At 39.1% G+C, this 20,250-nt stretch overlaps 1 protein-coding gene across 1 annotated transcript; it reads right to left on the minus strand.

The window, feature by feature from the left end:
- Positions 1 to 518: 518 nt before the first annotated feature.
- Positions 519 to 18,793, minus strand: Gtsf1 (gametocyte specific factor 1). The gene is made up of 9 exons (XM_021217270.1): positions 18,722 to 18,793; positions 16,748 to 16,792; positions 14,030 to 14,130; positions 9,270 to 9,396; positions 8,366 to 8,449; positions 7,647 to 7,710; positions 5,257 to 5,351; positions 2,829 to 2,862; positions 519 to 619 (listed from the first exon to the last, which is right to left on the minus strand). Exons 2-8 carry the CDS (start codon positions 16,761 to 16,763, stop codon positions 2,846 to 2,848), a joined length of 504 nt encoding a protein of 167 aa, XP_021072929.1. The 5' UTR covers positions 16,764 to 16,792; positions 18,722 to 18,793; the 3' UTR covers positions 519 to 619; positions 2,829 to 2,845.
- Positions 18,794 to 20,250: the final 1,457 nt, after the last annotated feature.

Genomic DNA, 20,250 nt, shown 5'->3' on the forward strand with positions numbered 1-20,250 from the left:
TGAGAATGGGGAGTTTTGCTGTACATAAGCTATCTCAGAGACAATGGATGAACAGTTGTATTGTTCAGGAAAAGCCCAGGTTTTTATTTTTTGTTTGTTTTTGTTTTTCTGATACATGGTTTCTCTGTGTAGTGCTGGCTTTCTTGGAACTGCTTTGTAGATCAGCTGACCATAACTCAAGAGGTTATCCTGCCTCTGCCTCCTGAGTGTTGGGATTAAAGGAATAAAAAGCCTAGTTTTTTAAATTCTTAAAAGATTTTGGTCCACAAATGCCAGAAACATAAACACATAGTTACTTTTTTTAACTCAAGTTTTCTGTCTATGTTAGCTGGACTCTGTACAACAGCTTCACATCACTGTTTCATTAACCAGAATGGGAAGTGATTTTTTTTTCTTAATTTGAGGGTAGTAGGTATTTAACTAAACTATCAAGCTGTCTTTTTCAGCAATATATAAATATTTGGCATCAAATAATTGAAGAGTAAAGTCTCAGCAGTTAAAAAAGAAGTACTTGCCAATTTGAAAGTCACAGACAGTTTACTGTTCTATAATTAGATAAAGAGAAAAAAGAAGAACCCTTGGTAGCAGGAATAAGCAAGAGTCTTCCACAGTCTGGCATCTGCAAGGAAATGAGAAAAAAGATTTTTACTTCCTTTCATTGACAGAAGTACCAACTACATCTGACAACAGTTGACACAACCCCTCAAACTCTCTGAGAGCTGTCCCAGAAATTTACTGTTGTTAATGGCAGGACACTGAGTACCTGCTGACCCTCTTCTCTTTAGTACCTCTGTGTACATGAAAATTTCCTAATTGAATCAAAAACATTCTTCACAGTCATTAATGTACATTTCTGTGTCAACAGCTTCTCAAGTGAGAACTGACTCTGTAGGCAACTGACTACTTTGAACAATTCTTCAATAAATAAATTCTAATTAACTTAATGTTAGTATTTTTCTTCTCAAATACTTTATCACTCAATTAAAAATATTGATATATATGTATCTGCATGTATGAAGACTTTTAAAAATTATATTCATTCAGGGCTGCAGAGATGGCTCAGTAGTTAAGAGGACCCAGGTTTGATTCCCAACACTCAAAAGGTGGTTCACAACCATCTATAACTCCATTTTGGGGAATCTGATGCCCTCTTCTGACCTCCACAGGCAACAAGCATGCATGTGTAATAGTGAAGTTAAAAAGCCAAATACCATCCAGGTGTGGTACCACATGCCTTAAACTAGCACTTTAGACACAAAGAAAGGTGGATCTCCATGAATTGGAAGCCAGCCTGGTTTAGTTCCAGGACAGCTAGGGTTACATAATCAAGAGACCTTGTCTCAAAAAAGTGGGCTGGGGTGAGTGGGAGAAAGCACTTTGTTTTTATCTTATGAGAAGCTTCTCCTAAGTTTTCATTATAGAGTTGTCTTTCTTAGTTACTAAACAGCTATATACTGTATTGATCATCAGACATTTTGTATAACATATTAAGAGAACAATTCAAAGTTCCCCATATTTATCCAGGTCTGTTCAATGTATTCTTTATGATACACCTTAGTGTATCTTTCATCTGTGGCCAAATTTCATTTTCTTGTTTCCAGACATATTTAACAATTTAAAGTCAAAACCTACCAAGCTGAGTATGGGTGGCACACACCTTTAATGCCAGCGCTTATGCGGCAGAGGCAGATAGATCTCTGAGTTTGAGGCTAGCCTAGTCTACCGAGCAAATTTCAGGACAGCCAGAGCTATAAAGAGAAACTGTCTCAGAAAAAAGGAAAAAGGTCAAAACCTATGAAAAGTGGCTAACTGCTAGAAGAAACTGATAAATTTCTAGCATGATTAAAGAGTATTTCCTTTTATTATTTTTAAATGTTTTCTTTTAAACTTTTTTTTTTTTTTTTGAGACAGGGTTTCACTATATAGTTCTAGCTGTCCTGGAACTCACTCTGTAGACCAGGGTGGCCTTTGACTCAAAGATTCACCTACTTATGACTCTCTTGAGTGCTGGGAATAAAGACTGAGACACCATGCCTGGCTGGGTGTTTTCACTTAGCTTTTCCAGTTCTAATCAGGAAAAACATTACGTCTGGTATAAAGTGGACTCTACCACAGATTTATCTGCTTCACTGTGAGATGGGTACTAGTTAGCAACAGACTAATTACTCATTTATTTGATAAATATTCACTGAAGGACTAGTATTTGCAGACAGCTGAAATAGAATCCTATTCCAGCCTTCCTAAAGTCCCTATCCCATAAGCAGTAGGGCTGGGCAATCTTAGGCAAGGCAGCCAAGCTTAGCTCTACATCACACATGGAAGAGCCTCCAGGTTTCATCTGGGAAAAAGGAGATTTTTGTGAGGTTTTGCACAAAAATCCCTAAATAATATCAATAGTGCAAGGCTTTTAAAACACCCCCAAAATTTAAATGCCCAATTAGAAGAATATGGATTTAAAAAAAATGATAGCTAAACAGTACTGCATTGAGAAAGCATTGCAGAGCAGTGAATCACAACTGTTTGATTAATCTTACTCCATTACAAAAGGCAGGATAGATCTAGACTGCGACTTCAATGTCAAAACAAACAAAACTGTGTGCACTAATATCGGGGAAAAGAACTTAGCATAGTAACAGAATGCTAATTTAAGTAGTAAATGCCTATTCATTAGTCTGTAAAGCCATTATAGAGGCTATGTACATAAAAAGAACTTGCACACCCAAAGCTTTAATTTGGTATCATAATCTGAAAGAAAATTGGACTCAAATTGCTTTATGTCCAGTTAAATCTTGCTACCACCTAAAGACATAGTGGAATGAAATACTTACTTGAAAAAGATGTTCAGTTACTGTGCATTTCCATCTACAAGAATAAACATTTCAAAATAAATAAATCATGTCAACTGAAATTCATTCTACCTTCAGTGCTTACTAAACACAAAAACACGAATTACTTTTTTTTTTTCCAAGCCAGGGTTTCTCAGTATAGCTCTGGCTGTCCTGGAACTCACTCTGTAGACCAGGCTGGCTTCTAACTCAGAGATCCACCTGCCTCTGCCTCTTATGTCTATGCCACCACTGCTTGGCATAAATACAAATTACTCTCTTATTTAGAATATATAGGGTAGTAATCTTAAAGCAGAATTCAAACCTAGTGATGGGATTCCACTGAGAATTATGGAAAAAGAAAATAGTCTTTTACCTATTTTTTTTCTTTTTCTTTTTCTGAGACACAATCAGAAATTGAAATCTTGATTCTCCAGTCTAGTTCTCAAGTGCTGGGAATTACAAGTATATGCTACTGTGGTTGGCTGTATCAAGCCTTTTGACATTTTATTTAACGATCTCATTTTTGGGAAATGCAAATATTTAAATAAACATGTTTTAGTATTTAAAGATCTTTTGCCTGTGTATGCATATGTGCTTATGTGAGTTTATGTGCACCACCTGTATGCAGGTGCCCATGGAAGTCAGGGCATTAGGTCTCCTGGAAGTGGAATTACAGGTAAGAGTGAGCTGCTTGATATAGGTGCTGGGAACCAAAACATATCCTCTGCCAGAGCAGCAGGTGCTCTTAATTGCTGAGCAATCTCTCTAGCTTCTTTAAAGGGAATCCATTCTACTCACTCAAAACTTAAATAGTAACAAACACTGAAATCAAGGGACTCAAGTAAATTTGGATTTGGATTTGGGAATAATACCAGAAAGTCTGGATGAAATAAAGACCATACGATCTTAGGTTCTTTTCAAAAGTCTTTTAAACAATTGTGTGTGTGTGTGTGTGTGTGTGTGTGTGTGTGTGTGTATATATGGTATACATATGTGTATGATGTAGGAAGAGCTTTTCCCCTCCTTCTACTATGTGTTCAAGATCAAAAGCAGATTGTCAGATTTGCATGGTAAGTGCTTATACCTGATGAACCATCTCCTGGCCTCTACCCTGGGTATTCTGAATGTAGCAATTTCTTTTTTTCTTCCTTCCTTTCTTTTTAAATGTATGTGAGTACATTCTCCTCTCTTCAGACACATCAGAATAGCACTGGGTCACATTACAGATGGTTGTGAGCCACCAATGGTTGCTGGGAATTGAACTCAGGACCTCTAAAAGAGTAGTTCTTTTTTTTTTTTTTAAGATTTATTTATTTACTATATGTAAGTACACTGTAGCTGTCTTCAGACACTACAGAAGAGGGCGTCAGATCTTGTTACGGATGGTTATGAGCCACCATGTGGTTGCTGGGATTTGAACTCCAGACCTTTGGAAGAGCAGTCAGATGCTCTTACCCACTGAGCCATCTCACCAGCCTGTAGTTAGTGTTCTTAACCACTGAGGCATCTCTTCAGCCCACCCCTTCCCTTTTTTTAAATTACAAAAAAAAGTGTGTCTGTATATACATACACATGTGTGTCTGGTGTCTGTGAGGCCAGAAGTTGTTGTCTGGCCTCTGGAACTGGAGTTATAGGTAACTGTGAGCTGGTACATGAGTGCTGGGAACCAAACTTGGGTTCTCTGCAAGAGCAGCAACTACTCTTAACTGAGCCATTTCTCCAGCCCCAAAAATGTGGATTTTTTTTTTTAAATCAAGGCAGACTGATAGGAATTTAATACCTTTTCACTCAGTATGGGCTAAGATGTTTAGGGAAGATATCTGAACTCCATTCCCTATGCTGCTTTTTAGTACTTTCCTTCTTCCCTACCCATTGTCTTTTAGGTTACTGAAATACTATTTTTTGTTAAATTAATGCCTTGACAATAAGAGATGACTTTTTCTTAGCCAAAATTAATAGCTACTCTAATGGTCTCTACGTGTACTTAGTATACTGACGTTAGTGATTACTCCACTTCAGGAAAACACCCTTTTGGGTTTTGTACTCTTGCACTTTCTCTTTTAAAAATATTTATATTATTTTTAATTATTTATATGCATGTGTGTTACTGTGGAGGTATGTACATATGAGAACAGGTGGCAGAGAAGTTGGATTATTTGTAAATGGAGTTTACAGGAAGTTGAGAGTCACTTGTCTTGGATGCTGGAAACCAAACCTAGATTCTCTAGAAGAGCAGTAGTTGCAAGATATTCTTAATTTCTTGCTTATAATCAGGTCTAGGAGTACCATGAGGTAAGTGAGGTGCTTTCAACACAAAATTTAGAGTCACACTACTTTCAGCATCAGGCTGAACATACCTAAATAATCAAACCAACTGTTTTTGTTACAATGAAAAGTGCAAGAATACTTTGACCTCTATTTTACTTACTGTTTTTCCATGGCAGAACATAGGGCAAAGACTTGGGAACTCGCATGCCTGATGCAAGGTTGCTCTTATGTTCCATAACTATGTTATTTGCAGGGCTGAAAGAAAAAGGAATAATTTGATGTCATCATATCAGTATTCTTCAGGCGCACAAGACAGTCAAAATGTGTTTTTAAATGGAGGGAACAACGACCACTCATCTGAAATGTGAACATAGTTCTCTCAAAACATTCTTGCAATTAGAATGATTATCACTTCTCTGGAATGTTCCATATGTGTATTAAGATGGTGTGGTGGCGCATGCCTTTAATCCCAACATTCAGGAAGCAGAGGCAGGAGGATCTTTGAATTCGAGGCCAGTCTGGTCTAACAGAGCCAGTTACAGGATAGCTAGGGCTACATGGAGAACCCTTGTCTCAAAAAGCAAAGCATAACAAAAATAACAAAAGATAAGAGTTTTACATTTACATTAAAAAACTGATTTATTCTTTTTTATTTTATGTGTTCTGGTACTTTGCCTGCATGTGAGGGTGTTGGATTTCCTGGAACTGGAGTTACAGACAGCTGTGAGCTGCCATGTGGGTGCTGGGCTTTGAATCTGGGTCCTCTAGAAGAGCACCCAGTGCTTTTAACTGCTGAGCCATTTCTTTAGCTCCTTACATTTAAATTTTATAGAAATTGAGATAAGCATCAATCCCATCAACTAGTCAGTAGTATGACAAAATCCTACCCCTGCAAACAAGACAGGGTTTGTCTGTCCTTGGCTGGAACTTACTACATAGACCAGGCTGCTGTCAAACTCAAAATGATTTGCCAGTCTTTGCCTCCTGAGTGTGAGTGCTGACATTAAAGGTATGTGCCACCATGCTTGGCTGCAACCAATCTCTTCATCAATTACTATTGTTATGTGTATGGGTTTTGTCTACATGTGTCTATACACCATTTGTGTGCTTAGTGCCTACAGAAGGTAGTGGAGATTATTAGGCTCATATAGTGACATTTTAAAGAATTTCTGGAATTTTGTTTTTTTAAAAAACACAGAAATACTGTAAGAATATACTTTCATTTTAATCCCAGGACTAAGGTGTGGGCTGCTTCAGACTGTCCACAGCAGCTGACTATGATTTGCTTCGTGCTCTAGCAGAAGTGTGGTTTTTCTAGCTGAAGATAAATTTCTGCATTTACATGACATTTGGAATTCTGGCAACTTTTCAGATGGTATATAAATGTTAGAGCCTGGACAGGTAGGATTGGTGACTATTGGTCATTTAGAGGGGTTGGTTTCAGTTTGTTAGAATTCATGCTCAAAAAAGAAACAAAAGGAAAGAAATTAGATTCAGGGTCTCTCTCCCTCTCTCTCCCCTCTATCTTTCTCTCTTATCTAGTGATGGGGTAAAACTGGGGGATAATGGGTGGGAAAAATGAACCCACAAAGAAGCAAATACCAGCTATACAATCCCCTGGAGCTGGAGTCAGACAGTTTGGAGCCAGTATGTGGGTTCTGAGAATTGAACCTGAGTCCTCCAGAAAATTAACCAGAGTCATCTCTCCAGCCCCTAAAATAAATCTCTTAAGAACTGAAGTAAGTTTAAGTTGCCACCAATAAAACTAGGTTTTTCTATGTTTTATGATTTGAAATAGTATGCATTTAAAATGAGCTGACTTCAGTAACTTTTTATGAGTGCTGGAGAGATCGCTCAGCAGTTAAGAGCATGCACTGCTCTTCCAAAAGACCTGAGTTTGATTCCCAGCCCCTGTATGTTCACAACCACCTGTAGTTCTGCCTCCAGGGACTCTGACACCTCTGGCCTCTGTGGCACCTCCACTCACGTGCTTATTATCTCTACACACATAATTAAAGAATACAAAATTAAGCATTTAGGGAAAAATAAAGCATAGCATTTTATTCCTTTATTCTCTAACCCTGAAATAGTCTCATCTGTATTTGAAATTTGGTCGTTTAAGGTTTGAATGTGGGTATAATGAGAAATCTTACAGTTTTAAATTGGATAGAGAATATTAGTAGTAAAGAGAGAGATATCTTCTTTCTTTCTCATTAAGATGCTCTGGATTTCTAATCTCAAATAATGTTTAGGATTTTAAAAAGATTCACATGTATATATGCACATGTATATGAGTGTCCACAGAGCCTAGAAGAGGGTATGGATACCACAGAACTGGAGTTATAAACAGTTGCTTTAAAGAGCAACTTAACTCCCGAAGTCATCCCTTCAGTCCATCCCCTTCCCCTGACAGGAAGTTCTGTGTAGCTCTGGCTGGTCTGAAACTTGCTCTGTAGAGCTCAGGCACACACCACCACACCCAACTCTATATTTTTTGTCACACACCTGGATTTGGGGAGATAGTGATGAGAGTAAGACCTTTTAATTTACCTGTTATTGCCACAGAAACTGGCTGTGCCCCAGACAAATGGGGTGCTAGTCTGTTCCCACAAGTCTGCCAAAGGAAGCAAAGCAGTTTGTGATACTGTTAGATAAGTCTGTGATACTGTTAGCTAAGTCTGAGGTACTGTTAGCTAAGTCTGAGGTACTTTAACTAAGTCTGAGATACTGTTAGCTAAGACAGTCTGAGATACTGTTAGATAAAGCAGTCTGAGATACTGTTAGCTAAGACACCGATCTGCGTTAGTTAAATGTGTCAAAGGAAAAATCGTACAGCTAAGTTCTGAGGGGTGTAAGTAAAAACTGATTGAGTACCCTGCTCAAGTTATACAGAACCAGGAATTTAACAATGAAGGATATAAATGCAAGAGCCATAAATAATAGTAAATGTGCCCAGATACAATCAAGCACAGATGGTACAACACAATTTATGGGGAAAACAGATGTAAAGAAGTGCTTCTTCCAATGGGGAGGTAGGCTATTCTATGTGTCTGCACAGTGATATAAATGTGGTCATTTGGGGGCCCAATAAAAATAATAAGGTATTCTGAACAACATGTATGTTCATTAAAAAAGAAAATCTTCCTTCTGTCTCAATCAAATGATTTGAGATTTAAATATGTGAAGGAAGAAAACCCGTAGAGGTATTTTTTTTTTTTTCCCCCGAGACAGGGTTTCTCTGTGTAGCCCTGGCTATCATGGTATCTTACCTTTATCCCAGTCTTCATCACAAGGAGGGCACTGCCATGTGCTCTCAGTCAGAGTCTCTTGTCCAAGGTTCCTGGTTTGGTTGACTGTAAGACAACAGAGATTTGATATATAAAGGGCAGGGGGTGGTGTGGTATCTGCTAGGTTATTCTGCTTAAAGGATTTAAGGCCTTTAAAGGCTGCAAGGTAGCCTATTGAATCTTTGTTTCTAATAGGGTGAGAACTGACAGGAACAAGAAGCAGAAACAAAGATTGTTACCATATTTATGACAGTAACAGTATTACTTATTTATTGAGACAGGGTCTTGTGTTCCTAGCTGGCCTCAGACTCAAAGGTGACCTTGAACTCCAGAACCTCCTGCTTCTACCTCTCTCTCTTTTTTTTTTTTTTTTGGTTTTTCGAGACAGGGTTTCTCTGTGTAGCCCTGGCTGTCCTGGAACTCACTCTGTAGACCAGGCTGGCCTCGAACTCAGAAATCCGCCTGCCTCTGCCTCCCGAGTGCTGGGATTAAAGGCGTGCGCCACCTCGCCCGGCTCTGCTTCTACCTCTTGAGTACCAGGATTATAAGTCACCATTACCATGCCCATTCTGTGGTACAGGAGCTGGAACCCAGGCCTTTATCCATGGGAGGCAAGTGCTCGACCCACTGAGCTCCATCCTCAGCCTCAAGGACTTTATTTTTAGATGATTTATTATAATAGTAAAATGAATCAGGCTGTTCAGAAGAGAAAGCAGTCTGACCTATATAGAAGCTAACAACCCACTGCTACAATGATATAATCTCAAAGGCAGAAAAATATCCTTTTGAAATGGTGAAAGCCAGAAAGCAAGACAATGATGTAGCATAACTCCAAACTGAGCAGCTAACCCTGGAATCCCAGGCTGTTTCAGCTAGTCTGGCTTACCCACATCCTGCTCAATACAGCTCTTGTCATCACAGCTCGAGATGTGGTGACTGATCTCAGCCCGGGGAACCTGGTGCCGAGCATTGAAGGGACAAGTAGCCAATTTGTTTGCGACATCAGGATGATTCTGTGGAATCAAAATTAAGAGATCTATCAATTCTTCGGATTTCTTAAAATTCAAGGAAACTAGCTCAGCTTTTTTTTTTTCTATAAATGGCTCCCTAAAACCCTTAACAAGTTTGTATTTCAGGTGTGGTGGGCACACTTATCATCCATACAGACCATGCAGCTTCTACCTGAATATCATCAAAATGCTTGGCTATGACTGCAGCGATAACACCACACACACACACACACACACACACACACACACACACACACACACACACAGATTTTAGTGGCTTATAAAGAGCAAAACGGTCAGTATTAACCATCTCTTCACTCTGTTTTTCAGACAGCACAGCCTGCAGTACTGGAGTTCTCTGGGTGTCTTTGAAAGCTAGCATTCAGGATCAACAGTAACAATGAGGCAGACCACACTCTGCTATTGCAGTTTAACAATGCTGGGAAACAGCTGTTGTGAGGAAGCTGCAGAGACAAGCTAATGATTTTTCAGCCAACACAGACACTTAATGATTCCTGAAATGAGGAACCGAACAACCACCTTTTTTTTTGTTGTTGTTTTTGGTTTTAGGTTTTTTGTTTTGAGTTTTGAGACAGGGTTTCTCTGTGTAGTTCTGTGCTATCCTGGAACTCTGCTCTGTAGATCAGACTAGCCTTGAACTTGGAGAACCATGTGCCTCTGTCTTTGAAGTGCTGGGATCAAAGGTATGCCATCACCACTGCCTGGTAAACAATTTCAGTTATTTCACTTAGGAAAAACCCAAATGATATACACTTTGTGGGCTAGTATCTTTTTTTAAAAAATTAATTTATTTAATGTAAGGATGTTCTATCTGCATGTAGATGTGCATGCTAGAAGAGGACATCAGCATCAGATCCAGTATAGATGGTTGTGAGCTACCATGTGGTTGCTAGGAATTGAACTCAGGACCTTTAGAAGAGCAGCCAGAGCTCCTAACAGTGGCGTCACTTCTCCAGCCCCATTTAGTCAGTCATTTACTTAGTTATACAATATCTTGTTTTAAACCAAAACTAAGTATTTATTATCACCAAAATGTCATGGCAAATGTACCAGCAATAAAGAGATTTAAGAAGGCCAGGCGTGGTGGCGCACGCCTTTAATCCCAGCACTCAGGAGGCAGAGGCAGGCGGATTTCTGAGTTCGAGGCCAGTCTGGTCTACAGAGTTAGTTCCAGGACAGCCAAGGCTACACAGAGAAAAACCCTGTCTCAAAAAAACCAAAAAAGAGATTTAAGAAAGGAGGGCTTGGAGCTCAGGAGTTAAGAGTGCTGGTACTCTGAAAGAGTAGCAGTCAGACTGGAGACCTGACAGCTGCCCATAACTCCAGCTCCAGGCAATCTGCCAGTCTTGTTTCTGTGGGTATTCACACACACACAAATTAAAAAACAAAACAAAAAACCAAAAAACGAGTGGCTAGGAGGTGGCTCAGAGCTGGTCACCAAGTCTGATAACCTGGATTTGATATCCCTGATATCAAGGACCTACATAGTAAAAGAAGAGGGCTGACTCTTTTTCACAAGCACACTGTGGTCCACAATGCTTGCAAACACACAAACATTAAAATGTTTTGCTATTGTTTTAAAGAGAGAAAGAACAAAGTTGGGTAGGTAGGAAGTTAGGGAGGACCTGAGAGGAATTGGGGGAGGGAAATGATCAAAATACTTGGTATGAAAAAACTTTTTTCAATAAAAAAGATTTTAAAGATGTTTCACAATCGAAACTCAGAATGTAAAACTAGTGAGAAGCAGGCTGGAAAAACACAGAACCAAGGAACTTGCATGGATCTGGAGGGATGGCTCAGTGGTTAAGATTGCTTGTTGAACAATCGAGAGGACCTTAGGTTGAACTCTTGAACCCAGTAAATAAGCTGGGTATGGTCTTGCACGCCTGAAATGCCAGCAAAGATAGGAGATAGCTTGCTGGTTGTCAGCCTAGTTGCAAAAAACACAAGCCCAGGTTCAGGGAGAGATCCAGTCTCAAAGAAATAAGGTAGAGTATAGCTTCCTCTTGGGTACACAAGTGTACACACACTATATACACCATATTTACTGGAGCTAGGTATAGTGCCACAGACCTTCAATTCCAGCTCCAGGGAAGTGGAGGTAGGGAGATCTGCAGGGAAAGGTCCTCCTTTACTACTGAGCTCGTGAGGCCAACCGAGGCTATAAGAAGCTCTACTTAAAAAAGAGATGGCTCCGAGGCTAAGAGCACTGCTGCTCTTGCACAGGACCTGAAGTCATTCAGTCCCAGCATCCACATGGCAGATTATAATCATATGTAACTTCAGTTCCATTTGTTTCCTCAGTTACAGTTTCCTCCAGTTACAAAGCTTCCTCAGGCACCAGGTACACGTATGATGTACATGAAGGCAAAACACTTATATACAAAAAATATAAATCTTAAAACAATGTTTAAAAAACGATCTTACATTTGTGTGTATTGTCTTTGTGTATGTATGAGTACAGGTGCCTGTGGAAGGCTAGAAGAAGGTACTGGATTTCGTATATTTTGAGTTATAGGCAGTTTGAGTTAACTAATATGGGTAGCTGGAACTGAATTTGTGACTTCTGAAAGAGCAGCAAGTACTCTTAACCACTGAGCTATTTCTATAGCCCTGACATCAATATTCTAAAAACTCTATACAAGTACTTTTTAATTAACAAAGGACTTGAATAGGTTACATTAGCTAAGTCTATAAAGAAGTAACCAGAGAGAAATGCTTAAAAAAAAAAAAAAGGTTTGGGGCTGTAGAGAGCTCAGTGGTAACAGTGCTTTTTGCTCTTGCAGAGGACCTGTCTACATGGTGGTTCAGAACTGCCTATTGTTAACTCCAGTTCCAAGAGATCTAACACCCTCTTCTGGCCTCGATGGGCACCTGTGTGCACAATGTGCACACAAACTTACACAGACACACACAGAAAAAAAAACTTAAAACAAAAATAAAGCTGTTGCAATGAACGTTCGTTAGTGAAGACATGGACAGAGGGGTGTACTGTGGGACACACTGTGACACACTACAGCTACTATGATGAGATGTTTTGTATGCTTTGTTATTTGTGTGGTTTTTTTTTCTTTTGGGGGGTGGGGAAGTTGTAAGGGAAAAGGGCAGATGCAAGGGGATATGAAGATGAGTGGGACAAGGATACATGATGTGAAACAAAGAATAAAGTTAAAAAAAGGTAAAAGAAGATGTTGAATTTGGGGAGTTATTTTTAGAAACAATTACTTTTTTGGGCTAACAATTTTTTCTTTTTTTATTAGATATTTTCTTTATTTACATTTCAAATGTTATCCCCTTTCCTGGTTTCCCCTCTGAAAACCTCCTATCCCATGCCCCTCCCCTGCTCACCAACCAACCCACTCCCACTTCCCTGTCTTGGCATTCCCCATACATTGGGACATCAAGCCTTCTTAGGACCAAGGGCCTCTCCTCCCTTTGATGTCCAACAAGGCCTAACAATTTTATTTTTATTTATTTATTTATTTATTTATTTATTTATTTATTTATTTATTATATGTAAGTACACTGTAGCTGTCTTCAGACACTCCAGAAGAGGGAGTCAGATCTTGTTACGGATGGTTATGAGCCACCATGTGGTTGCTGGGATTTGAACTCCGGACCTTTGGAAGAGCAGTCGGGTGCTCTTACCCACTGAGCCATCTCACCAGCCCAGGCCTAACAATTTTAAACTAAACATCAGAAAGAGATGTAATAGAGGGACTGGAGAGATGGCCTAGTTGTTAGAACTTGTTACATTTTCAGAGGACCCAGATTTGTTTCATGACACCCACATGATGGTTAGTAACTATCCTGTAACTCTTCCAGAAGATCTAATACCCCCTTCAGACTTCCACAGGCACTAGGCACACACGTGGTGTACATATACTTAATTAAATTAAAATGCCCATACACATAAAAATAAATCTAAAACTATTTTTAAAAGAAATAATGAACACATCAAACTTAATAAGGGGGAGTTTCTCATTACTAGGAAAAAATTAGTGATTTGTTTTTCCAAAAACTAAGCTAGCCGGGCATAGTGGCACATGCCTTTAATCCCAGCACCCGGGAGGCAGAGGCAGGAAGATTTCTGAGTTGGAGGCCAGCCTGGTCTACAGAGTGAGTTCCAGGACAGTCAGGGCTACACAGAGAAACTCTGTCTTGAAAAAGCAAATAAATAAATAAATAAATAAATAAATAAATAAATAAATAAATCAATAAAATTATGCCTAATTTTTTAAAAAAAAGAATACCAATGTCAGATACAGATACCAAAAGTTTAGTATTTAATCCAAACTATATATAATTCGTGTTTAATATCTTAAAATAATAGGTTCAATCTTCAGCACCACAGAACCCATGTACTCCAGAGATATTGTTTATAAACAATGCTTTGTTGCTAGTTAGGAGAAAGAAAATAAAAGATTAAAATTTTATATACTTCAAAGAATAAAACAAAAACTTGTAAATATTGAAATTTAACAAAGGTAGACTTGCCAAACAATCTGGCACTCAATTAAAATATTTATGTTAAATTATTTGGTGCTTATAAAGCTTGGCTCTTCAGAAGAACTCAAGAGGCATTAAAGTGCATATTATAAAAATAATACCCTACCTTTCTGCACTTGATAAGATGATAAGGAAACCTGCAGGCCCTGATCTGGTGATTTTTATCATAGGGGCACTGTAATAACTTTTCAGGGTCCAGGGAGTCGACTGAAAGAGAGAAAAATACAGTTTAAGTATACAGTATAATAGGGCTCTGTAAAACTAGACCACATTAGTGTTTTCAATAAATCCATAGTGAAAGAATAGGGCAGTCTAAAAAAAAGTTAGGTTAAAATAAAGTGTGACTGGCCTGGTGGTAGGGGCACACTCCTTTAATCCCAGTACTCAGGAAGCAGAGGCAGGTGGATCTCTGAGTTTGAGGCCAGCCTGGTCTACAGAATGAGTCCAGGATACACAGAACTATACAAAGAAACCCTGTCATAAAGAAAACAAAAACAAACAAACAAACAGTGTGATTAAATGATTAAAAGTGAAATGGAACTATGAGACAATAAAATTGTGTTATCACTGACTCTTAAGTACAGCAGTATCAGGAACGGTGTACTGAGGTTTCACTCACATTTGGCTTAATACAGTTTTCATTCTTATAATAAAATGGCATCCACACTAACTTTTTCCTTTTCCTTTTTTTTTTTTAAAAGATTTATGTACTTTATGTGAGTGTATTGTTGCTCTCTTCAGACGCATCAGAAGAGGACATCAGATTCTGTTACAGATGGTTATGAGCCACCATGTGGTTGCTAGGAATTGAACACAGGACCTCTGGAAGAGCAGTCGGTGCTCTTAACCTCTGAGCCATCTATCCAGTCTCCCTTTTCCTCTCTTAAAAGTAACATTTTGTGGTCATTTTCATTCTCTAGATATTCCAACCACAGTTTCCCAACTAGCACACTAAAGTTGGAATGGATTGCTGGTGTACCAATATAAGCAGTGTGGCCCATTGCACTTTCCAACACTCTCTCAATCTAGCTAGCCATAGTTGAGAATAATCTCATTAGCATCCTTGTCTATTTTTAGTTAAGAAGTTGATAGCTTCAATTGAGTGTTCTATGAAGTATTAATAGAGTTTTTCCCCAATTTGTTCTTTCCTTTACTCCTTCCCGTATGTTGTATTGGCTGCTCTCTTTCCCCTGACAATGACCTCATTACTTTTGTCAGGTAGGTGATTTTACTTTTCATGTTTTGGAACATAGATAAGAAAAAAGTTCCCAATCTAATGACTACCAAACTGGCCAGCTAAAATAAAAATAATCTGCAAAGACAGAACCTCCTACAGCTAAGACAATTGTAGATAGACTGCTGTGTCAAGAAAACCCTGAACCTATACCATGTTATTCAAAGCTGCCCTCAGGCTATGCTCCAAATCTTAATAAGCCTGGTTAAAGAAAGAAAGTTAAATAGTACATTCTGAGAGCAAAAGGCACCTAATAAAACACTCTTGCCACCCCAGAAGCTAAGGATAAAAGCAAGACAAACAATTCACCATTGATAAGAAGCTTATAAACCAGGAGACTGCAATGAAAATCAGAAACCAGAGGGGAATTGAAACTGACAGTTTCACTGGAAGAGTGGTAAACATGGAATAAATTGCTAACCACGGTCATGATGCAAATCAGCTTGAAAGGTGATCTGAAGGACAGAACAAATAGGGAGGCAAGGCCCCAGAGGACAGGCATGCTTATTGTGCCACTGAGCTCTTAGCCAGCAATCTCTTCTTATTTCTGAAGCTTCAGAACACCCAGAGAGCATTCACAGATGAAATTCTTATTAGTTTTACTTCATTTAATCCATTCCACCACTAGCAAATGTCAGCAGTTGACAGAATAGAGGTACCCCATGATTCACACATATTGTAACTGCCCATACAGAGCATGTGTCAAAGTTGATAATGAGAACTACCATAAATGCTTTACTTACATANAGAGCATGTGTCAAAGTTGATAATGAGAACTTCCATAAATGCTTTACTTAGTCTGGAAATTTAGGTCAGCTCTAATGTACTGTTCTACCTTGAAAAGAATCTGTCTGTCTGTCTATCTATCAATGATCCATCTATTTATCTACATCCATCCACCCATCCATCCACTTATCAATCATCCATTCATCCATCTATCTTGGTCACCAATCTAGCCATCAATCAATCATTCAATCATCTATCTATCTATCTATTATCTTGGTATTAAAATATGGTCTTGAGAATGCTACACAAATGCTCTACCACTGAGTTGCATCCCCAGTATTGTAAAAATTTTGTACTAATTATTGTGTATGGTCTGTGTGTAGGTCAGAGGACAACTTTATAGAGCCAGTTTTCTCTCCTACTTTTACAAGAGTTCTAAAACTCAAACTAAGGTTGACAGGCATTTATGGTAATAAGCACTTTACCCTTGAGCCATCTCAGTGGGCTATTGGTTTATCTTTTGATGGTCTTTCTGTGAAGCCCATGATGACCTAGAAGCTGTGATCCTCATGATTCAGCTTCCTATGAGTTGGGATTACAGTTGTGTATCATTACAGTTGGTTCTCATACGTCTAATTACTTAAGTTTAAAGTTCTTCAGACCATTTTTTTTTCAGGGTAATATGGCTGTAGACTAAAGTGCCTTATTTAAAATTTGAGTATCCGTCTACTTCAATATCACACAGACCTTTCTTTCTCAGCATTTCAGGGAGGAATCTGAAGTTTTCACAACATGCAGTCTAGTCAAGCATCAAACTACACATAAATAATGTATTATTTTCTAAAAGCAGCAAGTAGTACATACTGTAAGTGTCTTCCATGCTGATGGCAAAGGAGTTCTGTTCAAGTGCTAGAGGGAAAAGCATGGTTCAGAGAATCAGAAATGAAACGCATCAAATAGTAGCCCTAAGATGTGGAGTCATTCCTGGAACTGAAGCTGCCCCAAGTTCAATAAAATAAACCCTCAGCATACAACCTTCTCTCCAGTTTCCACTTAAAGGCATTCTTTACTCCTATGACTAAGTTTAGCATCACTGCATAATTCACATTCTTGGAATAAATAGCTAGGTCAAATATGACAACTGACAAACTACATTCAGGTGACAACATAACAATTTACTTTAAGTGGCACTACAACACCTGCCACTGTTTATATGCTATTAGGGTTTGATGGTATTTAACATAAGTAATGGGGGCCAAGTTAAGGTCATAAAAATACCAGTATTTAAACTTCTGGATAAACTACTTTAAAGCTCTTCCTTCCAGCTGGAAAGAGCTCTGAGTGCTCTTAGAGACATCTGGGTTTGATTCCCGGCACCCATATGGCTTACAACTGCCTATAACTCCAGTTTCAGGGGATCAGTGCCCTCTTCTGGCTTCTGTGGGCAAAAATGCACACAAACACATGTAAAATAAAAGATACATCTCATTTAATGACCTTCCTTCTTTTTTGAGAGACAAGGTTTCTTTGTATAGCCCTAGCTGTCCTGGAACTCAATCTGCAGACCAGGCTGACCCTGAACGCACAGAAATCCACCTGCCTCTGCCTCCCGAGTGCTGGGATTAAAGGCATTTTCAACCATAACCGGTTTAATAACTTTTCTTAATCATGATCAGAAAACGTCACACCAATATTCTCTCCCTTTCTAGCCATGCTTCATTCTGTTCCTCTCATTTCCTACATAATAACAAGATAAATACTGTTTCAGTCAGTACTAATTACTCAACTGCACTGAGGGAATATATGTGAATGTTTAAAAAATTAAGAGCTCATAGAGACCACCTAAGAGAACAAATATAACAACCATGAAAAAAATTAAAAGAGGAAATGTCTCAAGAGTTTGAATTCTCTTTTACTGGAATCTCTATTGAACACTGATTTAGTTCACTTATTATGGGAAAACGAATTTTGTATATAACCTGTCCCATAGGAATCTTCTGAAAATTAGATGCACATACAGCTAGGTAAGCTCTCCTTTGGCCTCTCACAAAAATTCCACACTCCTTCCCCCCATTCTATGACATAGGCAGCATTAGAACCTTTGTTAGGCAATATGGGTGATCAACTAAACTCTAGTTTAGGACTTTGCTCCAGAGCCCATTTGTTAATGGCAATCATTAGGGAAACTGAGAATTAGTTAAACTATCTTAAGCCATACGGAACTTCTACTACAGTTATGTCATACTTTGTTAAAAATAAAAAAAGGTTTTAAGGAAGAACCAAGAATTACATTTTTAAAAAAAGGTATTGAAAAGAACGATGAGTAAGATATTCAGCGAGTTAGAGAGCTGACCTATTCTTTCTTAGCAAACAGACTGATTCCAAGTAGGCCAAGGACGCTGGAACTCATAACATTCAGCTGTCTCTTATCCCCATCAAATTGTTAACAGGTGATTTGATTCCTTTCCCCCAATAATAGGCTGTCGGTGAATTGGACAAAGTGAGAATTTGAAGCTAATTTTTAAACTCTGAAAAAAGTTGCAGGTCTCAGTAAAATAGTAATTTCTTTCCTCTTACAAAAAAGGACTCCCACCCCCACCCCCACCCCTCACCCCAGATGCAAGGAGATTCAAGCAAAAAGAACCAGGAGGAGGTTACCTAGAAAACAAGGCAGAAAGGCAGAAAAAGGTACCAGGCACCCTGTCGAGCAGACAATGGCTGGCCAAGGCAGCTGGTGTTCAGGGCTTAAGGCTGAAAAGCGAGGGAAGACACTACATACATGAATGGCTTACAAAGGCTGACTCGAGCCAAGACCCTACGGCCTTGCCTCTTTCCTACCTCAGTCCAGAAGCTCTCCCCACCGCCGACTTCGCCTCACAGCCAGGCCCCGGCAACGCCTACTTCCGGCCTGATGCCAGGGCGTGGCCGCACTTCCTGTGACTGTGGCTTGCGCAGGCCCAGTGCAGTGAGGCCAACGCCTAGGCTGTCCTTTTTCTTTGGCTCACCCTCTTGCCCCTAAGGCGGCTTCTTGGGGTCTTCGGCTTCTTTGCTTTTAGCCACCAACCTTCCTCTACTCCCTGGCCTAAAGGGGCCTACGTGAGTGGAGAACTTCCTTTGGTGACTTTTGAGCGGCCATCTTAGAAAAATCAGGGAAAGAATGGGACTGGTTGGTGTAGCGTGCTGTTTGTAAGGAAGCCTTGTTTGTGGAAGTTGTTGAGACAGAAATGTAATTTAGATTTTGAGAGTTTAAAAGATGAATGATGGAGACAGGTACAACAGTTTAAAGAAAAATAAAACAGGGCAGGGATTTTGTGTCCATGTAGTGCATGTAGGCTCTCAATTGAAAAGGCAGTGATAGTCTCAGAATAGTTGGGAGTATGATACAGTGTTGGTGGGGCTGAAGGGAGGTTTAGGCTAGAGAGGACAGATGGGTCAAGGAACTCAAAATAGTAAACTCAAAACACTTCGAGCTTTGTTCAGAAAACACACCATTCTAAAACTGTTTATATACCTACCTAAATATATTTGTCCACAATGTTCTTAGGGAAACAGGTACTAAATTGGACTGATGGTCAAATGGGAGTACAACATATGCCAGGAAGTGGTAGAGAGACTGTAAATTGCTATAAGAAATTAGTAGAGCCTGAGATGACCTGGGGAAGCACTAGGAAGAAAAAGGATTTATACTGTAAACTTTATACTATAAATTTAGGCTATAAATTTTATAGCCTTTAAGAAGGTGTTGACACTGTGGGTAGATCTGGCAACACAATTTTAAAAACACTGAGTTGTAAAATACATTGATAGAAAATTTTGTATTGTCCAAAGCTAGCAGGCAGTCTAGTTGGCTGGCTGCTGAAATTCTGAGACTTCTGACACATTTTTAGTGGGTAAGAGCCTAAAAACAGAAAGGATAATTAGAATAGCAAAACCAAGGTATCTTAGGTAAATAGGAGCTTGGGAATGTGACATTTTATTTTTACATGATGAATATAAATGAATTACCAGCTTTGACCCTCTTCAGTCAGCAGGCTAAAAAGTGTATGCTTCATTGTTTTCAGTACAGAATAAGACCCTAAAAAGAGCTGTGGGGTAAAGGCAACAAGCCTGTCACCTCAGCACTTGGGAGGCTGATGCAAGAGGATTGCCATGGATTGGAGACCAGTTGGGAGAACCTAAACTACAGAGTAACTAAAAAAACCCAAAGCCACTAAACCAGGACAAACCAGCCAAACAGCTAACTAACTAACCAAAACACTAAAAAGAACTCGTGGATAGGAGATGGGCTTAAGACATTCTTATTGCAGGATAATGGTTCTTGGTTATGTCTGCGTATTAGAATCATCTGGGGAATGCTTAAGTCACAC

This window comes from Mus pahari, chromosome 17, assembly GCF_900095145.1.
Source record: "Mus pahari chromosome 17, PAHARI_EIJ_v1.1, whole genome shotgun sequence".
NCBI lineage: Eukaryota > Metazoa > Chordata > Mammalia > Rodentia > Muridae > Mus > Mus pahari.